The sequence below is a fragment of the Periplaneta americana genome, chromosome 12 (genome assembly GCF_040183065.1).
Source record: "Periplaneta americana isolate PAMFEO1 chromosome 12, P.americana_PAMFEO1_priV1, whole genome shotgun sequence".
Lineage (NCBI taxonomy): Eukaryota > Metazoa > Arthropoda > Insecta > Blattodea > Blattidae > Periplaneta > Periplaneta americana.
Window position 1 is genome coordinate 82,900,513 of NC_091128.1, and position 20,179 is coordinate 82,920,691.

Consider the following 20,179-nt stretch of genomic DNA (forward strand, 5'->3'; position numbering starts at 1 on the left):
CTTACAGATGTCATCAGTGTGGGGATGTGCTACTTGGGGAGGGGGTGAAAAGGCGCTTTAGCAGGACTAAATTGGACCTTGAGCCTACATGGCTGAATTGATAGATGACATCACACGGCTGAGTCATGATACCTACTAGAAAGCGACCATTTTCACATAAAGGAGTAGTAAAGCACAATAAGCCTTGGACTGCGAAGCTAGCCTTCAGGCCCCTCCCCCATATAAAAGGAAGGAGGGGTATGGAAAATATGCGAAAAGTGCTGATGCAGGCTGTCAGTAACATGGACTATATTCATTCCACAGAAGGAAATTTGAAAACGAAGTTTTTGTTTCAGTGGTTGTGGCATAGCTTATAGAATAGTACTGCAAAAGTGGAAAATGTCAAAATATGTTTTGTGTGCGATGCATAACATTTTTGATTCCATATTCAAGTATATATGATTTCATTTCTGGATGTTTTTTTTTTTTCTTCAAAGAATAGCTCAAGAAAATAATCTACAACCCACAAGACTATTAGTAATATATTATGTAATGGCTGTGAGAAGTGTCCCAGGCAGAAGTCGAGTAAACCATTGCCACATGTGCAATGAGATGGACACCGTACCACATGTGCTTGGCTTCTGTAGAAAGGGAGAACTTCTAAGGATAAATCTCCACAATAGAGGAAGAAGCTCAGTTGCCAACTTCTTCAGTGCAACAAGTTTGAAGTGCATGAAGAGATTCATTGTATTTCAAACGAAGGTTCTACTAAGAGTCCAGACATAGTTGTAATCGACAGACAGAGAAATAAGGGATACATAATTGACTGAACAGTATACTTTGAAAGAGGAGGCGTCTTGAGGAGTCGGACTGGTTGGCTCAGTTGGTATAGCTCTGGCCTTCTATGCCCAAGGTTGTGGGTTCGATCCTGCGTCAGGTCGATGGCATTTAAGTGTGCTTAAATGCGAGAGGCTCATGTCTGTAGATTTATTGGCATGTAAAAGAACTCCTGCAGGACAAAATTCTGGCACACCAGGGACGCTAATATAACCTCGGCAGTTGCGTCGTTAAATAAAACATAACATTAACATTAACCATCTCGAGGACATGAGGCTGCAGATCTTAAGAGCCTCCTCAGCTATAGTACATAATCATTTATATTCTTACAAAATAATGTAATAACTTTTTGAAAATGATAGCTGCCCACTCAAACTTACGTAAACAAAACGAAAACAGTTATTGTACTATTGCATTAAAATTATTAGGATACGGTACTTGAATTAAATTAAATATTTTGTTTATCTTCATGGTAACCCTTAGAAAGGGCAGCTATAACTTTTTTTTTCTTTGGAAGTTTCCTAGTACCCTGTACTCGTTACATAAGCTGTTAAGTCGGCCATCGTTGTATAATCATAAAATATGTAGCCAATATTGCCCCAATATTTTCGCTGGATCAAAAATATATTACAAACTGACTAGAATCACATCTAGTAACAAACTATTAAAATTCTTTTCAGAAAGGAGCCACTGTGTAAACATAAAAACGACCTATGTAACGAGTACCGGGTACTAGGAAACTACCCCCCCCCCTTTTTTTGTTTTGTTATTTTACAAGTACGGCATAATTTTCTATTCCAAAATCGGAGGAAGTCACTCAATGCTTGTTTCTCCATTTTACATACGGTAGTTCAAATTTGGATATGAAAAACATATACGTATGTTCAAAGTAAATTTTGCAAATATTTTTCTGTCGTTACTATAGGCCTATAATGCATAGAATGGAATATATAGCCCTGATCAGGCCCTATAATGCATAATCGAATTATCTTGAAGTGTGAGTCAGATGACGTATGATAAGAAATGAATCATCGCATATCGTATTTGCAAAGAGTATAGACATTGCGTTGCTCATCACAGCACGTTGTTTTATACCTATATGTAAGGATTGGCAACTCCGCAGAATCAATCCCGTGCAAAGTCAAGTCCTTTGTACTTTAGTACTTGATTTTACCACTAGGCTTCTCTCTAGGACCCATTTAGTGCCAATTTATTTTCAATACTGAGTGTTTAAATAAAAAAAATATTTTATTTGAGCTTATTTTACCCAAATTGGAACGTAATTGATATAATACCAGTAAAAATGTCCTTAAATGGATAATAATATGCTGTCGGAAGGAGACAGTTCATTGTGCTCATTGTGTTCATGCGAGTTCTTCGCTTTCTGAACGCACACAAGCATAAGTCTTGCAGCAGTAGTTGGTTCCTGCGGTTTCGCGCCATCTGAAAGGACGCTTAGGACGCCATTAGGAAGAGGTGATTTGTTGAAGAGAGTTCAATCACTAATTCGCAGCAAAATGTCTGGTAAGTTTACATTTATTTATGGATATTTTGAACTATGTGTATGTAAAGTCATGAAAAATGTAATTTTAAATGAAGCTAATGTATGGTTGAATGAATAATTGATCAAAAGTCCATGCTTTATCTGAACCGGCACAATGGATTGTGTAATAGTATGTATATATATATATATATATATAGTTAGGGTGTGATTTATTGAGGCGTAATATGGTTTGTATACATATGTCTTGGGCGTATTAAGAGTAAATATATGGTGTGTGTGTAGGTAAATTCTATATTTTTTGTATTTGATACTGAAAATGTGTCCTCACCGATATGGCGCCGAGAAGCGTTGTAGAGGAAACCGGTTGTGCGCATGGAGGTTGAATGAGTATGAGGTCACTGCCATAGTCTTTAGGAGAATTACGCGTTATGGGCGATGGTTGTTAATTTAACTTTTTGTTATACGTTTAAACTTTTGATTATCACGTTGGTGAAACTATGCTATTTGCGTATTTTTTTTTTTTTTTTAAGTATTTACTACTACTACCCGAAGTTTTATATTAAGCTGTAATATCCTTGCTCACACGTGCATATACATTGTTCAGAAACTGAATGAATATCCAAAAAAAGGAAGATTTTATATGAAAAGGAAGTTTAAGATGTGGTGGCTTAAAACATTTGGATGTACCAACATTTGTAGCGTATGACATAATAATTGAATATTTTATGTATTTTTAATAGGCCTATATTCTTGGGCGGGAAGTGAAACGGTGGAACGCCTAACCGTAGTTAATTGAAAAGTTACGCTGTTTTAACACATTCGCCTCACTTGTTACAAATATAATACTCGAGAGATTCAGGACCAAATATTAAGCAGGAGTAGGTTAAACTGATCGTTTTCCTAATACAGTATTGCATTCTGGATCTTCAGAGTGTTAAAAAAAAGCTACACTAAGAAAGGCATAATTTTATTTCAATATACGGATACCCGACAAAATTATCTTGAAATACTAAAAAGAGCAGATTTGTCGAATGAACATTATCAGTTACGAAAAGGCACTTCCCAGTGCCAGTAATTTATTTTATTTGCACAAAGTTGGAATTTGGAGTAAGAGGGAGTGGAAGGTAAGTATCCGTGTTCTGAAATTATCTTCTCTTCCCTACTAAATTAGCCTAATAATTATCGACATAACATGAGAGTCAAGGATGATTTACTAGGCAAATGGTCCCGTTTTCATGGTATTGAGTCCTGAATCTCTCATAAAAGTATAAACTGGTTTTATATTGAAAGTATTTGCGGCTCCAAACTAAAACTATTGAATCGTCGATCTAAGAAATAAAGATATTTGGGCAGGTCTGGTGGGTTTATAAACGAAAAGAGTAACAAACAGTTAAACCCGTAGAAAAATAAAACAAAAAAAATCCAAAGATATTTACATATAGCGTTCGCAAAGATCACACCTTGTTCTAGAGTGTTGGACTACATTTTTGAGGTTATATTTCAATGATTTAAGTGCTTTTTGACGGTTCACCAAATTTGTAGGGAAATGGTTTTAAGCCCAAATTACCGGTGTGAATCATAACTGTTCCTTCTATCCCCAACCCCGTCTCCTTTTACAGCTACAATGCACCAAATTCATCAACATAGTATTTGCGAGACGTAATGCTTATAGGCATACTATAGCTTCCTGTTTTTTTTTTGTTTCAGATCTCAGGACATCCAGCACTCCACCAGTAAGTATGCAGTGAAGTTTGGAGATTTAGGAAGATATGGTGAAAGCATATTCTATTTAGTATTTTTGCAAAAAAACGGTTAAACGTAACTATCAGTATAGAGATTTCTATCAATTTATAATACCATTTTCATCTGTGTGTAAATTCTTAGACAAATTGGTGATTACTGGAAGTTGGCTGCTATGAAGTCGGCAGGGGTGGTGATTATTTTCATTTACATTCCTCTGTGCTTAAGTGTAAATAAATTGCCAGTATAATGTTGACTGGATGTTAACCATGTGACCGAAATCATGCTTTAATTTGCAAATGTAGAAATGAGTTACTGGTGGAAGTTTTGCTGAGTGAATTGCATATTTCAGGAACTTTGTAGTTACATTTTTACACTCCTCTAGCAGTACTGAACTTTCCACTGAGTCTATAAAATAATTAAAGACTGGAGATTGCTGGGTTTGCAGTGAAAGACCTGTCCTTGGATAGAACACTATGAATCAATGAACCCATTCTTACTAATATTACAACTTTTTATCGGCAGAAAGCCGCATGTAATTTCTATATCACACATGACTAGTGAATGACTGCGAGCCTGTAGTTAATTAGGAATTGAGACACTGTGCAGCGCCACCATTACGATTTTGAGACCCATGCACGGTGCCTATTATGCTTGTTGAAAACTTAATATTTTTTTTTTCCTACTTACATACTGTTTCTTATTATTAGGGGACAGATGTTGATGAAACATTATTTTATTTTTCACATTAGGATGATGCCTATTAATGTAGAAATCCTTCCTAAGTTAATATCAACGTAAAAATTAATTTCTTATATTGCATTTTTTAATGTTTTTGAACTAATGTCATTTTTTACTTTTTTCAGAATTTTTTTTGCCATTTTTAATATTGTGAACTTTTAGACCATTTTGAATGCATTTTACTTCCTTCTTTACATACAGGCCTGTTATGTCTTTTTCTAAGCAAACAGATCAATAATAGTCATTACATTCTGAATGAGTGAATAATATTGAAGTTTGAGCTTTATAGTTTGGAAGTCCATTCCTCATTTCACTGAAGGCTTCAACTCTCACAACAGAAGTAATGTAAAGTACTTGATAACAGCTTAGTTTAGGTGAGGGCTTTGACCGCTGCTGTTCTTTTGTTGGTATGAGGGTGTGTTTAGAATTTGTTTGGAAGGGAGGAAACTTTCACCGTTTCCTGGACAATAGGATGTTGTGTCCCCAATAAGGTACGGAAGGGATGTACTACAGTAGACAGTATTTTTAACACAAAGATTGCAAGTATGTTTTGTCATTTACACTCCCCATCTTGAAGTTCTGGTAACAAAAGTGAAGAGTGGTAGGAGACGGAGAATGAAGACACTGACATGGACCACCTCTGATTGAAACACATTGTAAACCTTCATTTAAATCTACAGTTTTCCCTTAAAACTTTCATTGTATTGAATGCTCTTTTCTTTTATCTTAGTCAAATTCCAGGAAGTTGCCTTCTCCGATATTTGCAGGCAGTCATTGAAACAAGGGGACCGATTTTTTAAGAAGTTGTGCGAGAATGGTGAATAATATTTAAATGTCATTTTTTTTTAATTTCATGTCATTTTTTAATTATTTTAAGGCATTTTATTGATCATTTTAAGGCCCAATTGTATAAATCTCCCTGACTAAAGATCAACTTTGATCGAAGATCGAAAAGTGAACCGAGTTCAGACACTGCTTCTATTGTATAAAACTTTCCCGCGATCAAATTACCTTGGTTCAAATGCAATCTAAGTTCACGTGAAAAGGATTTGGCAACATCGCATAAACAGGTGAAAAACGTGATGCGCGGACAGGTTTGTTCAGTGTTTCCAATCTAGCGACTTTAACTCTTTTTCAACAACAATTTCTTTTAACTTTTATATTGCTTAAATAGGAATTTAGCGACCTTTTTAGCACCCCATAGTGACAAAATTTAATCTTTCTTTGTCGATAATGAGAAATCTAGCGACTTTACAACTACTTTTTGACGACTTTCCGTACACTCTGTTGGAGACACTGGTTTTTTGTGCAATGTAAATAATGGCGGACAATAAGAAGAAGGTTACTGTTCTCCGAGTTGTTATCATGTTATGGTGTTTGATACTGCTAAACATAATAAAGCTTTATAAAACGACAATTTTCGTTTAGTAATACAGTTAATTGAAAATTTATGAATGTACCTATCATATCCGTTAATAATTAATGGTTGTTATAAACATAATATAATTATAGGTTATGTTATTTGATACTGCTGAACACGATAGAGCCTTATAAAATATAAGATTGTTTGTGTATTAAGGCAAGAAATTGAAAGAAATATATATAAATGTACCTATCATATCTATTAATATTAATAATAATGGATATTTTATTTGCACAATCTGTCACTCGTATAATTCAAACAGAAAAGAAATAACTGAACTTGGATCATCTAACTTAATCGGAGAAATTTCTTCAGTCAAAGTTGACTTTAGTTTGAGACAAATTAATCTCAGATTAGACTTTATACAACACAAAATTCCAAGTTCAGCTGAAACAAGGATCAGTTCAACCTCTGATCTAAGATTAAATGGTTTATACAATCGGGCCTAAGTAGAGTTTTAGGTCATATACATCCGCCTCCTACTTTTTATGCATTACTCAGAAATCCATTGTAACTATTACCCGACAGCTTGGTGTGATGTTGGTAGCGCGATATGAGACGTCACAATTACCATTACACAACAGATTTATCCTGCACTGTTTGCTATTCTGCTCCATTAATTCAAATAGTAGTTATGTTCATTTCAATTATCATTAATAGTACATTACTATATTAATTAACATATGTACAATATAATATTTTCATTGTAGATCGTAAATTATATTAATTATTATATTCATATAACTTTTCTTTATGATAGGCCTAACTAATAATTTTATTATAGGACTTTACAAATAAACTTATCAATGAAACTTTCCTTTAAATAAATACATGGCACCAAGCAAATTCCTTCCACTCTTTAAATTCAAGAGTCCTTTGCACCAATTCTAACAGCTATTTAATGCTATGTCTTTACACAAAAGAATCTCCCTGTGTGAGTTCTCCAGACGTCATGTTTTCGACATACCACAGCAAGGCTATAAATTTACAACCCTTAAAACTTACTAATCTTCGTGTAGTAACATACAATGCAGCATGTAGCAAACCGAGAACACAGGAGTGCTCTGTGTAGCAACACCAGGTGATAGAAAATGTCTAATTTCTGATTGGTTCAGATTGCTACTGTGAAACATTCAATTTTTTCATGGAAAGAGTTTCCACTCCAAATGGTTTTTGGGTGCATAGTTGCGAAGTTTAAACACTGTCATTCTGTTGTCACTGAATTTAACTAGCTTTTTCTGCTGTTTTCATTCACATTATTTGGTACTTGTTGCTTTTAATGCCATTTAAAAATTTTTTTTATCCTAATACTTGCACCACACGCTGAGGCTTATTGAGCTCTCACTCCTTTTGTGGGAATTGTTGAAGTCCAAATTGTCGCTTTTCTCTAGGTATCGTGACTGAACTATGTTTTGCTGTCTATCGATTTTTATCATGTAAGCTCAAGGTTCAGTGGAAGTCCTGCTAGAGCATCTTTCATTCCCTGAGGAGTGTACAATGATTCCCCAGACTGATGCCAGTCACAATACATTCTGCTGTCCATGTTAGATATTGACATGATGGTAATGAAATGGAGAGTGATGGAGGGAAATGGACGAACCCCGAGAAGAAACCCCTCTGGAATCTTGGCTTTGTCCACAAATATTTACATGACTTTGACATATACGGGATTTGAATGCGGGTCTGGAGTTACCTTATCATAAGCTGAGCTACCAAGGTGGCTTATATAAATATATTAAAATTTATTTCAGAATTATAGGCATCAACTACATCAGGATATCATTGCAGAATCTAATGTGGCCTCTGCACAATGTATTATGGCAAACTTCTTTCAGGGATAGCAATCTGCATTATACCTTGAGTGGTTTTATTAGCTATTCACTGTGAAGGAAGCTAATTGGAACTAAAATTGAATTCATACGTAGTTTCTTTAAGAATATACAGGCTAATGTGCAAGTGTATTATCATTGTAGTGGTAATTAAATTGTTATCCCATGCCAGAAACTGTACAAAATTGCAGTACGTTAGAAAACTGCATTCTGAAATGTAGGTACATCAATTGGGACAATTTGGGAATGAAAAGATTTGAAATTACTAAAGCTCTATATTTTTGGAAGTCTGAAATGAAGTTCTCATTTTATTACTCCCTTATTGCCTTACCGGAAGTGTGTAGAAATTTATACACGTTTCTGTAATGGGGTGGGAGCCAACAGAGTATTACGTGCATGCTTTGCATCATAAGCTCTTGTCAAGAAACATAGAACTAGAATTTTCTTCTTTCTGTACTGATAGTGTTAAAGATGGAGCAGGAAGCACACTGTAGCAGTTACGAAATCACACCACCGAGTAGAAAAGTAACCCTGTTACCCACAGGACATTATTGCAAATATCATAAAGTGTTATGAGGAGGAAAATTTGAATAAGAAGTTTGTTGGAACTTTTTGATAAGACCTTATATTCCAGATGGCTCGTAATTGATCTCTCTGCTGTCTGTAATAGTTTCTTCCTATGTTGTATGTCTTAATTGTTTTTGGGCAAATATATTTCAAGTGCGTCTGCATTAAAAAAAAAGAACTCGATAAAGCATATGAGATCAGCTAAATACTCTGGCAAAAAATATTAGTTCTCTTAAGAAAATTAAGTTAATTACAATCAAATGAATCATTACTCTGGGAAAGAATAGATATATGATGTTCGCGTAGGCTTCCGCGGCTGGTGTACATGGTGTGTGGATAAGCTTCAGGGCTTCTACCGCATTGTCTTGGTGTTATTAGCTATTTCCTTATCCAACAACTGCTCTGAAGATGGCCACAACACAGTGGTCGAAACGTCAGCCAATAACACCAAGACAATGCGGTAGAAGCCCTTAAGCTTATCCACACACAATAGATATATGATGTTTAGAAGATACTGTTGTAATGACGACCTTCAGTGATTTGTATACTGAGAGCGACATGAAGATGAGTTATTGCAAGATATTACTTTGTTATAGTTCTGCAAAACAAGCTGTTTCATTCCAGAATGAGTACTCATGAGAAAGTTGAAGTGGACGTGTTTGATTAATGTGTCATTCAGGATACGATCGATTCTGGTTAAGAAAGGTTAGAAAAATGATACTGATTTTGGAACAGAACGTTGGGTGGCGGTGGAGTTATTCTTCACTTTGTAATCTGTTTAAAACCCCAGCCCAGACGAGAGAGGAGCATTGTACACACGACTATATTTAGGTGTTCACTCATTACAGAAGAAGTAAGACTGAAACCATGGTCTTCTCTGAAAACTGGAATGGCGTGCTAATGTCATACTGTTATAGTGGCTGAATCAAGTTTCTTTGCAGTAGAGTGCTGCAGTGAAAGGACCAATATTTTCGGAAAAGACTCTCGTTACCTTGGGGAAGGGGCATCCTTGCAGTGTAGTTGACAAGTACATGCTGCACAGAGCAGTTCGAAAGATAAACCTAAAGGATGTAAGGTTCAAGATAACTTGCAATGAACAATATATGTATATATATTGTCAGCAGTTCTCTGGAGGATGTGAGGGGTTTTTCATGATATGCATATCTGCATTTTTTTCGTTTTATCTGTTTTGTTCTTATTCAATAGTTCATCAGAAGTATTTGCTAAAGATTATCCAAAATTACATTTCATTATGCTGATTACTCCAACTCGAAATAAGACCACATAGACCACTGTTGTATAATTCTCCATTTTATTTCAAGGAGTGCAGTTTCGGTGGCTCCTTTGAACACCCACTTACAGATTTATGACTTCCTACACAAACACCTCTGACAATTCCATCCTGTCTCCTCGTCCGAACATTGCACAGTTGCCACAATCCTGGTGACCCTTGAAATGAGACAGTGAGACTGACGGGATTCTTGGAATTCGGAAAAGATGCGGCAACTCTGCCTCCACGTGGATTTGACGGGAGCCTGTCAATTCTTCTGAAAGAGGGTTGTGATTGGTTACTGATAGGAGAAGACATGATTTCAGTCACATTAAGGAAGACATTTATTTATGACAGCCAATTAGTAGGGGCAGTAGAAGGTCTATCGGCGAAGTCCTTTCTATGAAACTGCACGCTATGAAATAAAATAGGGTTTTTGCGGGAGAGACGCCACACTAAGTGTAATTTTATTCCTGTCAATAGATGGCTCTTGGTACTCTCTCAGGTAGTTGTAAGGAAGACACAGCCATACGTTGAGCAGTCTGAGTCGATTCTGTGCAGAAGAAAGGAAGGTTTCAGCACTTTTGTTATGCGAGTACAGCTTTTTGTCCTGAAAAGTTTTCGTAGTTCTGCACTGTTTTATACATATAATGTCGTGGAAGTGTTTTGTTATGAATTCTGTCATATTTTCAAGTAAATACCTTTCTATTGAAGACATGTGGAATGCATTCCACTGCATAACGTCAAATGACGCCATATTAGACCAGTGTGGCATCTCTACCTCAATATCGGGAGAGTCGCCACATGTTGATATTTTCTTATTTGCCTCGAGTTTCAAACTTCAGCAACAATTGAAAATATATATGTATAATTGAGTAACGACAATTTTATCGTATTTTCATCTAAATTCACAATTATTATTAATATTAATGAGCTATTGAACATTTTGTGTGTGAAATTATTGGGATTAAATATATTAATAGATTTTCGATTTGAATAATAATTATTCTAAACACATTTTCTTCGTTAATATCCGTTTAGAAAATGCCAAGAGTGTATGTAAAGAAGCAGGGTGTGCCTCCACGGGGCACATGGACAGAAGAGGCTTTATCGGAGGCAGTTAAGAGGTACCAGGCAGGAGAAATTGGCCTTAGGGAAGCCGCAAGGACCTACGGAGTACCCGCCAGAACTCTTAGTAGGAGAATGGCAGCTGGGAATTTTAAAAAGTCTGGTCTTGGTCCACAATGTAAACTAAAATACTGTGACTACTTAAGACTTCACACAATCACTCATTAAGGATAAGAATTCAGAGTTTATAGTTAGCACTATTTTTTTTCAGGTGTGTTAGGTCAAGAAAACGAAAAACGTCTAGTGACACACATTCAGCGTTTAGGGAACGCAGGCTTTGCTCCAGATCGACAGTCGGTTCGTAAGCTGGCTTACGCATTTGCCACGAAACTTGGGGTGAAGCATAATTTTTGCAATGAAAAGAAAATGGCAGGGTATGCGTGGCTCACTTCCTTCTTGGAGAGGAATCCGGAATTATCTATAAGACAAGCAGAGGGGCTGTCTGTTGCCAGGGCAAGGGGGATGAATCGTAAGGAGACAGATCATTTCTTCAAGCTTCTAGAAGAAGTTCTGACAAAAGAAAGTCTTATGGATAAGCCACAAAATATTTTTAATATGGATGAAAGTGGCATTCATTTAACAAATAAACCAGGGAAGGTCTTGACTTCGAAAGGAGCCAAGGATATCCACATCCTAACTCCTCGTGAAAGAGGAGAAAATGTGACTTATCGCCTGCAACAATGTGGGGGGAGTATTTCTACCACCTGTTCTTGTGATGAAGGGTGTCAACACGAAAAAAGAGTTTGTCGATGGCCTTCCTCACGGTTCTGATGTGTATATGAACCCAAAATCATCATATATAAACGAAGACTTGTTCTTGAAATGGTTTCGTGAGCATTTCTTGCCACGAAAATCTCCTGGAAAGAATGTGTTTATTTTAGACGGTCACACATCTCATTGCAATGCTTTCGACATGTTGCATCTTGCAGATATTAATGATGTGATCATACTATGCCTGCCAAGTCATACCACGCAAGCTCTTCAACCTTTGGACCGCTCATTTTTTAGCCCACTTAAATCCTATTTCAACCAGGAAGCCAAAACGTGGATGCAGCATCATAAGGACAGGGTGATTACAAGATACCAGGCAGGATATCTTATTGGAAAGGCCTGGAAGAAAGCTGCCTCTGTTGGCAATGCTGTCTCGGGATTCGAAGCTACAGGAATATTTCCACTTAATCCCGGAGCCATTCCACAGCATTTCTATTCAATAAGTGATGCATGTGTTGAAGCACTATCATCAGCTGCTCATCCAGTTGCGTCCACATCGCAAAGTACGAGATCGGCTGTTCCTGTTACTTCCATGCCTGCGGCAACAGACCCATGTGCTTCCAAATCGCAAGCTATGAGATCAGCTGTTCCTGTTGTTTCCACATCTGCGGAAACCGACCCATGTGCTTCCACATCGCTGACGAAATCGGCTGTTCCGGTTGCTTCTACATCTGCGGCAACAGACCCAGGTACTCCCTCGAAGTACCTACACCAAATTAGTCCAGTTCCAACTGTCGGTGCTCCACGAACCAACCGAAAGAAGCAAAGCGCAGGAATCCACACTTCACCGGAACACATTCAAAAATGCAAAACAAGGCAAGAGAACAGAAAACTGAAAGCCAAGAAAAGCACTGGGAAACCTCAGCCGAAGAAGAAACAACATGTTGAAGTGTCCGAAGACAATGACTATAAAAGTGACAGTGATGGATCTGAATCTCTCGATAAATTTGTTGACAGTAATAATTGCACAGAGTGCTGGGAGAATTATTACACCACAAAAGAAAAAGCAGACTGGATTCGATGCCAGGAATGCTGCAAGTGGCTGCATGAATCGTGCACACTTTATGGAACGAAGTGCAATGTTTGTGGTAGACAAAAGAAGAGGAATGAAATTATGAAAAGAAGAAATATGAAGTGAGGCATCTCTCCCACATGCTGTGGCGTCTCTCCCCTCCCTAAGGGAGAGATGGCCATTCACACAGAATTATTTTTGTCTTAAAGTAAAGTTGCATTTCAGAGATGTTCATAAGCTATATTTTTTTTTATTAAAACTAGATACCTTGAGTAAGATTGTATCAATTTTTCATAATTAAATTACTTTTGTTACTCCATCTACGATTTTATTTTAAAATGTGTGGCATCTCTCCCGCAATGACCCTATAGTATAGCTCAGGCGACATATATGTTTGTGTGCTGATTTAGAGCTGCTCACGAGCGTGAGTTTAGTAAGTACCTGCTTGTGCTGAATACCTGGTTGGATTTATTCCGCCCCAACAATAAAGCGAATGTTAGGCCCAGTTGATACACCATTAAATACTATGGTGTAGAAAAGGAATGTTTTATTTTCAGTCATATTTAACAACTCTGTATTAAGTTATTTATTTAGTGTCGATGGATTTTGTGTGATTATCCGACATTCACCTCAAAATTGGGGGAAATCTCTGAAAAAATACTTGGCACATTTACCAAGCAGGTAGGGATTCCACACCCGAGCGCAGCTGCAGTTCAGCAAGCATACACGAAAGAGTTAAGTGGGTGATTATTATTTCGAACTGGCGGATCATGGTCACGTAAAAAAAAAGTACAAACCATGCATGAGTCACTGAACTGAAGCACTTGGTAATTTCGGCTGTCCCAGCTTTAGTTGAGAATGGTCCAGGATTGGGGTAAGCACACGTGGCAAATGTAGTCCATTGCTTGACCTTGAGCTGCCAGTTCGAGATGCACAAATAACTGATGTGTACTAAAGGTACGGTCACACGTCGCTATTTTTGCTGCACAACTTTTGTACAGCAGCTTCAAAAGTTGCATGTCGTGTTCACACGTAAGTCAAAAGTATAGCGTGCTGCAGGCTACTTTTCGTGCTGCGCATCCCGGCCGCTGCAAAAGTTGCAACTGGAGGTTGCTAGTCTGTTCACACACAAGGAGCTACTTTTGCAGGTGCCTCCGCCTTCCAGGTGCCCCAACCTCAGAAGTGGGTTACAACCACAATCTACTATATACAGTTGCGAAGCTCAATATGTAGTTAAAATGCAAACATGGATAGTTGCCCACCACTAGGATCGCTACTATCGCCTCATCGCAGATCTCTCTCCTAGCAGACGACAAAATATGTTACTTCCGTTGTCGTGTTCTTTTGGAAAAATTAACACCTTCCTTCCATTATTGAAATATTAAATGCATAAAGTTAATTTATTATTTTAATGAAGTATATTAAATTCCACCATAAACTCGAAGATACCTGCAAGAAATAAGTTAATATAATTTTTGTTTGTGCAAAACGAACTGAAATTTGCTATAATAGCTTCACTCATTCAAGATTATAGCGATAATTAACTATGAAACCAATAATATTAATTTGCATTTCCCTTTACAATAATAATAATGGAAATATGAATTAATGGAGTATCTTACGTGTACCGGTACTTGTAGTGTAGGCTTACGTAGTTAACAAAGTGGGATGAGGTTAAGCAATAATAATCACACCACAATTGGAAATAAAACGTGATCAATAAATTTTATTGTAACAGACTTTTCTACGTCTCTAGTAAAGCAACAAATAAAAATAACAAAATTAACAGCTATAATTAAAAACATATCCTTTGAAAAAAAAAAAAAGTAGGCCTAAGCAATAATAATCCCACCAGAATTGAAAATAAAACTTGATCAATAAATTTAATTAAAACAAACTTAATTTTTCTAAGTCTTTAGTAAAATAACACATAAAAATAATAACAAAATTAATAGCTACAATTAAAAATATATCCTCTGAAAAAAAAAAGTAGACCTAACCTTTATTTCTCTGGAAATTTAGCAGCCTAAATGACAGAACTTTAACCGGTATCTAATGTCCTTTCGGTTAGACTGAAACCTTTCATTGTGAAATTTAAGGATATAATGTATTCTAACAGTCACAAAGAACTTTAAAAATTAACAGTTTTGTTTCTGCACAGCATTCTTGTGGAAACCCAGGAACCTTTCTGAATATTTCGGAAATCGGAAAAAGGATAACTCTGGCCTCTTTCTCTTACTGTTGCTACAATTTATAGCACTACAAACGTTTCCTCCTTGTCTCATATTATTATTCCAATTATATTTTAGCCATTAACATTTTCATTACAACCAATAACGAACATTTCACAAGCATCAATGTGAAATATGCAACGAGCTAGCACTCGATTGAAATTCTTCACAGTCCAAAGTCGACCATGGACAGTCTTGGAGCACTTTATCACGAGATTTGCAAAAAAAACACCTCAAGCTTCGCGACTGTATATAGTAGACTGTGGTTACAACTAAGCCATGGCCAGGAGAGAAGACCAGAAATGTCGAAAAGACAACTTGGTGGCATTGGATTAAAAAAAAAAAACTTTTGCAGGTGCAGTTTTAGGTGCAGCTTTTCCTCTCCGTGTTTTCTCTTCCATACATTTTGTGGTTGTGTTCGCATTAGAGTTTCAGATTATGAAACTCCCGCGATAGCTTACTTATGACTTCTTTTCATTATAAAATGGAGAACAAAATGATTAACTACAAAAGGAAATGCCGATTCCCAACAATAGTTATCAATAGCCCATAGCGAACTTGGCAGCCACAGTGCGGCGTCCGTTCCGCTATGCGGAGACGTTCCGGTGCTGCAAACTCTGTCCTGTGTGAACTGATACATTTAAATTAGTGTGCCATAGAAAATGGAATACTTTAAACTTTACGTCCACAGGCAAAATGTGTTGTAAAAACTTGATTTTGGGGTTCCATAAGTCTAATGATGAATTGCAAAAAGGTAATGAAACTTTGAACTTGAACCACTAAATGACAATGCTTTCACTGGATGACAACGAATTTTAAGTTACATGGAGGCATTTACTTTGACGACGGAGTCATCGTTGCTGGCTGTAGTTGCTCAACTTATACGAGAGATGGTATCATTCCAAATGTCAATTGAACATAGAATTTCTTTCGATACCATAGAATAGACAGACATAAATCAATAATGTTGTATAGAATGCTTCTGTCAGATTAGATTTGGGTAATTGCAATTTAGTCTTAAAAATAATAAACTTTCTAGGATTATGTAGTTGTTGAATACAGTTTGACCGTGTTTAATAACACAAGTAAATAGATTTTGATTTTTTATTTATCTATTTTTTTCGTAAATGCACAATTTTCCTGATTGATGGTGTTGCTAATAACGCGAGTAAGTAGATTTGAATCTTTTATTTATGAATTTGTTCGTAAATACACAATTTCCGTGTACATGTATGAGAATATGCCATAATTAACTCTACCACGCACAAATACAATTTTTTTTTCTTCAGTTAACTTGGAAATAACAGGAACCTAATCTTTTATCTGTAAATTTAGGAAGCCGGTTGCTTGCAAGTTACAATAGCACCTACAGGACCGTTCTAGAGTTAGAGAAACATGTACTTGTACCGTATAATATAATTTTGAAAACATTTAAATGCTATTGGAAAACTTTTCTAACATGTGAGATAGTGAAAGCGCTTGCATTGCAATTTTACTTCCCCTATCTCAAAATTATAACTACTTTATTTATTTATTTATTTATTTATTTATAAATCAACATCTTAGAAAAACAATTTGCGAAATTATGCAAATCTGGCTTTCAGGTAGAAGCTCCCTGTAAAGCAGGCTTGAATAATTTCAAGGGAAAAATGGTTCTGGGGCTGGATATTCAAACCTGCTTCACAGGGAGCTTCTACCTGAAAGCCAGATTTACATAATATACTGTATTCATTACTGTAGGGTACGTTAACAGAAAGCCACAATTTCAGTCGTGCAGAATTGTGTGCACTCAAAGTTGGGTTTCTGGCTTCTTGTCAGCCCATTTGAATTGTGTGGATATAAAGGGAAGAATTGTGACGGTGTCCTGTATAGTTCCTGGGGTAGCTCAGTCTGTAGAGCATTCGTGCACTAAGCAAAGGGTCCTGGGATCGATACCCAGCTCCGGAACAATTTTTCCCTTGAAATTATTCAATAGTGAAATGTTTTAATTAAACATTAATATATCCGAAAAATATAATAATTTATTTTATTTTACCTGGCAGAGTTAAGGCCTTCCCTTCCACTGACCCAAGTCTATACTTAATAATAATAATAATAATAATTTCAAGGGAAAAGTTGTTCTGGGGCCGGGTTCGATACCTGGCCCCGGAACAAATTTTCCCTCGAAATTATTCAAATCAACTTTACAGGGAGTTGTATCTGAAAGCTTGATTTGAATAATAATAATAATAATAGAAACTTTGTAAAATCCTATTATTGAAACTATATTATAAAGGAATATGGAATGAAGTATTCATTGAAAACTACGGGACATCTTATTCAAAGTTTACTGTTTCCGTTAGCAACAATATAACCAAATTACCACTTGACATAATTTCAAAATTTGTAATAAGTTTAAGGGGGTGTTAAAGGACTATTTGTTTTCATAATATTTATCGACATCAAGAATTTCATTGTAATTAAATATATATACTGACATGTCTACCGTACATTGTACAAGCGTACAAGATAATGTATACCAAAAGAACTGTGCTTTAAAAAGCTTCAGCTTACGCTCTTATTTATATATATATATATATATATATATATGTATGTATATCTTCTGTTTTGTTGGTTCTGAACAGATGGAAAAACTATTTTGGACAACTACTAAATATACATAGGCCAAATAGAAATGATCGGGACGAAATTGAAATATAAACTGCTGAGCCATTTATACCCGAACCCACACTTTCTGAAGTCGAAATTGCGATAGAAAATCTGAAAAAATTATAAGTCTCCAGGTATTGATCGAATTCCAGCAGAATTAATATAAGAGGGTGGAAGCGCATTATCTAATGAAATTTATAAGCTTGTACTTGCTATTTGGGAAAAGGAAATTGCACCAGATCAATGGGAGGAGTCCATAATCGTACCTATCTTTAAGAAGGGGGACAAGACTAACTGTAGTAACTTTCGAGGAATATCACTTTTGTTGATGTACAAAATTTTGTCCAATATTCTTTTGAGAAAGTTAACTCCATATTTAGATAAAACTATCGGGGATCATCAGTGTGGTTTTAGGCGTAATAGATCAACTATTGATCAGATATTTTGTATTCGACAGATAATGGAGAAAAAATGGGAGTGTAAGGGTACAGTGCATCAGTTATTCATAGATTTCAAAAAGGCATATGACTCTGTTAAGAGGGAAGTATTATATGATATTCTTATTGAATTTGGTATTCCCAAGAAACTAGTTAGATTAATTAAAATGTGTCTCAGTGAAACGTACAGCAGAGTTCGTATAGGTTGGTTTCTGTCAGATGCGTTTCCAATTCGCTGTGGGCTAAAGCAAGGAGATGCACTATCACCTTTACTTTTTAACTTTGCTCTAGAGTATGGCATTAGGAAAGTCCAAGATAACAGAGAGGGTTTGGAATTGAACAGGTTACATCAGCTGCTTGTCTATGCGGATGACGTGAATATGTTAGGAGAAAAACCACAAACGATTAGGGAAAACACGGAAATTTTACTGGAAGCAAGTAAAGAGATATGTTTGGAAGTAAATCCCGAAAAGACAAAGTATATGATTATGTCTCGTGACGAGAATATTGTACGAAATGGAAATATAAAAATTGGAAATTTATATTTTGAAGAGGTAGAGGAATTCAGATATCTTGGAGCAACAATAACAAATATAAATGACACTCGGGAAGAAATTAAACACAATAAATATAGGAAATGGCTGTTATTATTGGGTTGAGAAACTTTTATCATCCAGTCTGCTGTCAAAAAATCTGAAAGTTAGAATTTATAAAACAGTTATATTACCGGTTGTTCTTTATGGTTGTGAAACTTGGACTCTCACTTTGAGCGAGGAACATAGGTTAAGGGTGTTTGAGAATAAGGTGCTTAGGAAAATATTTGGGGCTAAGAGGGATGAAGTTACAGGAGAATGGAGAAAGTTACACAACACAGAACTGCACGCATTGTATTCTTCAGCTGACATAATTAGGAACATTAAATCCAGACGTTTGAGATGGGCAGGGCATGTAGCACGTATGGGCGAATCCAGAAATGCATAGTGTGTGTTAGTTGGGAGGCCGGAGGGAAAAAGACCTTTGGGGAGGCCGAGACGTAGATGGGAAGGTAATATTAAAATGGATTTGAGGGAGGTGAGATATGATGATAGAGACTGGATTAATCTTGCTCAGGATAGGGACCAATGGCGGGCTTATGTGAGGGTGGCAATGAACCTCTGGGTTCCTTAAAAGCCAGTAAGTAAGTTTGTTGGTTCTGTGTGTGCAGTTGTTTGCTGAACACACAGCCGGCATTGTTCCAGCATTATAAAAATTATTTTACACCAAACTGACAATGTTAACATGTGTTAAGGACAGTGCTTTCTGCTTCTCTATAACCAAACAAAAAATGGCGGTCCAAAGTACCGCCAGCCTCCACAGGGAGTGCCTGTCAGAGGTATACAATGGATATCCACAGATTTTGGTATACAGCCTCTCTATAGTATTATAACTCGTTGAATGCAAATACAGTACTTGCACTTGCACAGAGTGAAGATTTAGGCTCATACTTTCAGTATATCACCATATCTCAATTTTGGTCAGGAATGTACACTTAGCAGCAAAAAGAATGGGCCGACTCTTGGTCGATAGAAATGCTAAGTTCTATCGTGCAGTTCACTCGTGTAAAGGCATTGCTGTGGTGTCTCTTCATTGAAAGTCGTCCGTCTATAATGCAGTAAACCTTACGCACAGTTTGTGGCCCAGTGGTAAGAAGTCTGACATCCGTACCAGAGTTTGAGAGTTCGTCTCCTGGTAAGGTAAAATTATTATTTATTTTCATTTTTACTTCATTTATTAGTTTAAATTGTGAAATGGCATTTGTTAACAAACTTCGTTATACGATGAAAGAGTAATGGAACGGAGAAAAATTCTCTCCGGCGCCGGGATTTGAACCCAGGTTTTCAGCTCTACGTGCTGATGCTTTATCCACTAAGCCACACCGGATACAACCCCGACGCCGATTAGAATCGTCTCAGATTAAGCTCCAACTCTTGGGTTCCCTCTAGTGGCTGCCCTCTGCACTACATCATAGATGTCTATGAACGCAGGACCGAAGTCCACACATGTGTTGAGGTGCACTCGATA

At 36.6% G+C, this 20,179-nt stretch overlaps 1 protein-coding gene across 8 annotated transcripts in view; it reads left to right on the forward strand.

Moving 5' to 3' along the window:
• Positions 1–2,010: 2,010 nt before the first annotated feature.
• The window catches only part of LOC138710620 (probable splicing factor, arginine/serine-rich 6), a 75,473-nt gene continuing 57,304 nt past the window's right edge, over positions 2,011–20,179 (forward strand). For all 8 annotated transcript variants that reach the window (XR_011335281.1, XR_011335282.1, XR_011335279.1 and 5 more), the window contains exons 1-2: positions 2,011–2,340; positions 4,028–4,053. Coding sequence is in view for 4 of the 8 variants with exons in the window: in XM_069841639.1 (XP_069697740.1) it covers positions 2,334–2,340; positions 4,028–4,053 (33 nt within the window). In the remaining 4 variants the exon portion in view is untranslated. The remainder of the gene's footprint in view (positions 2,341–4,027; positions 4,054–20,179) is intronic.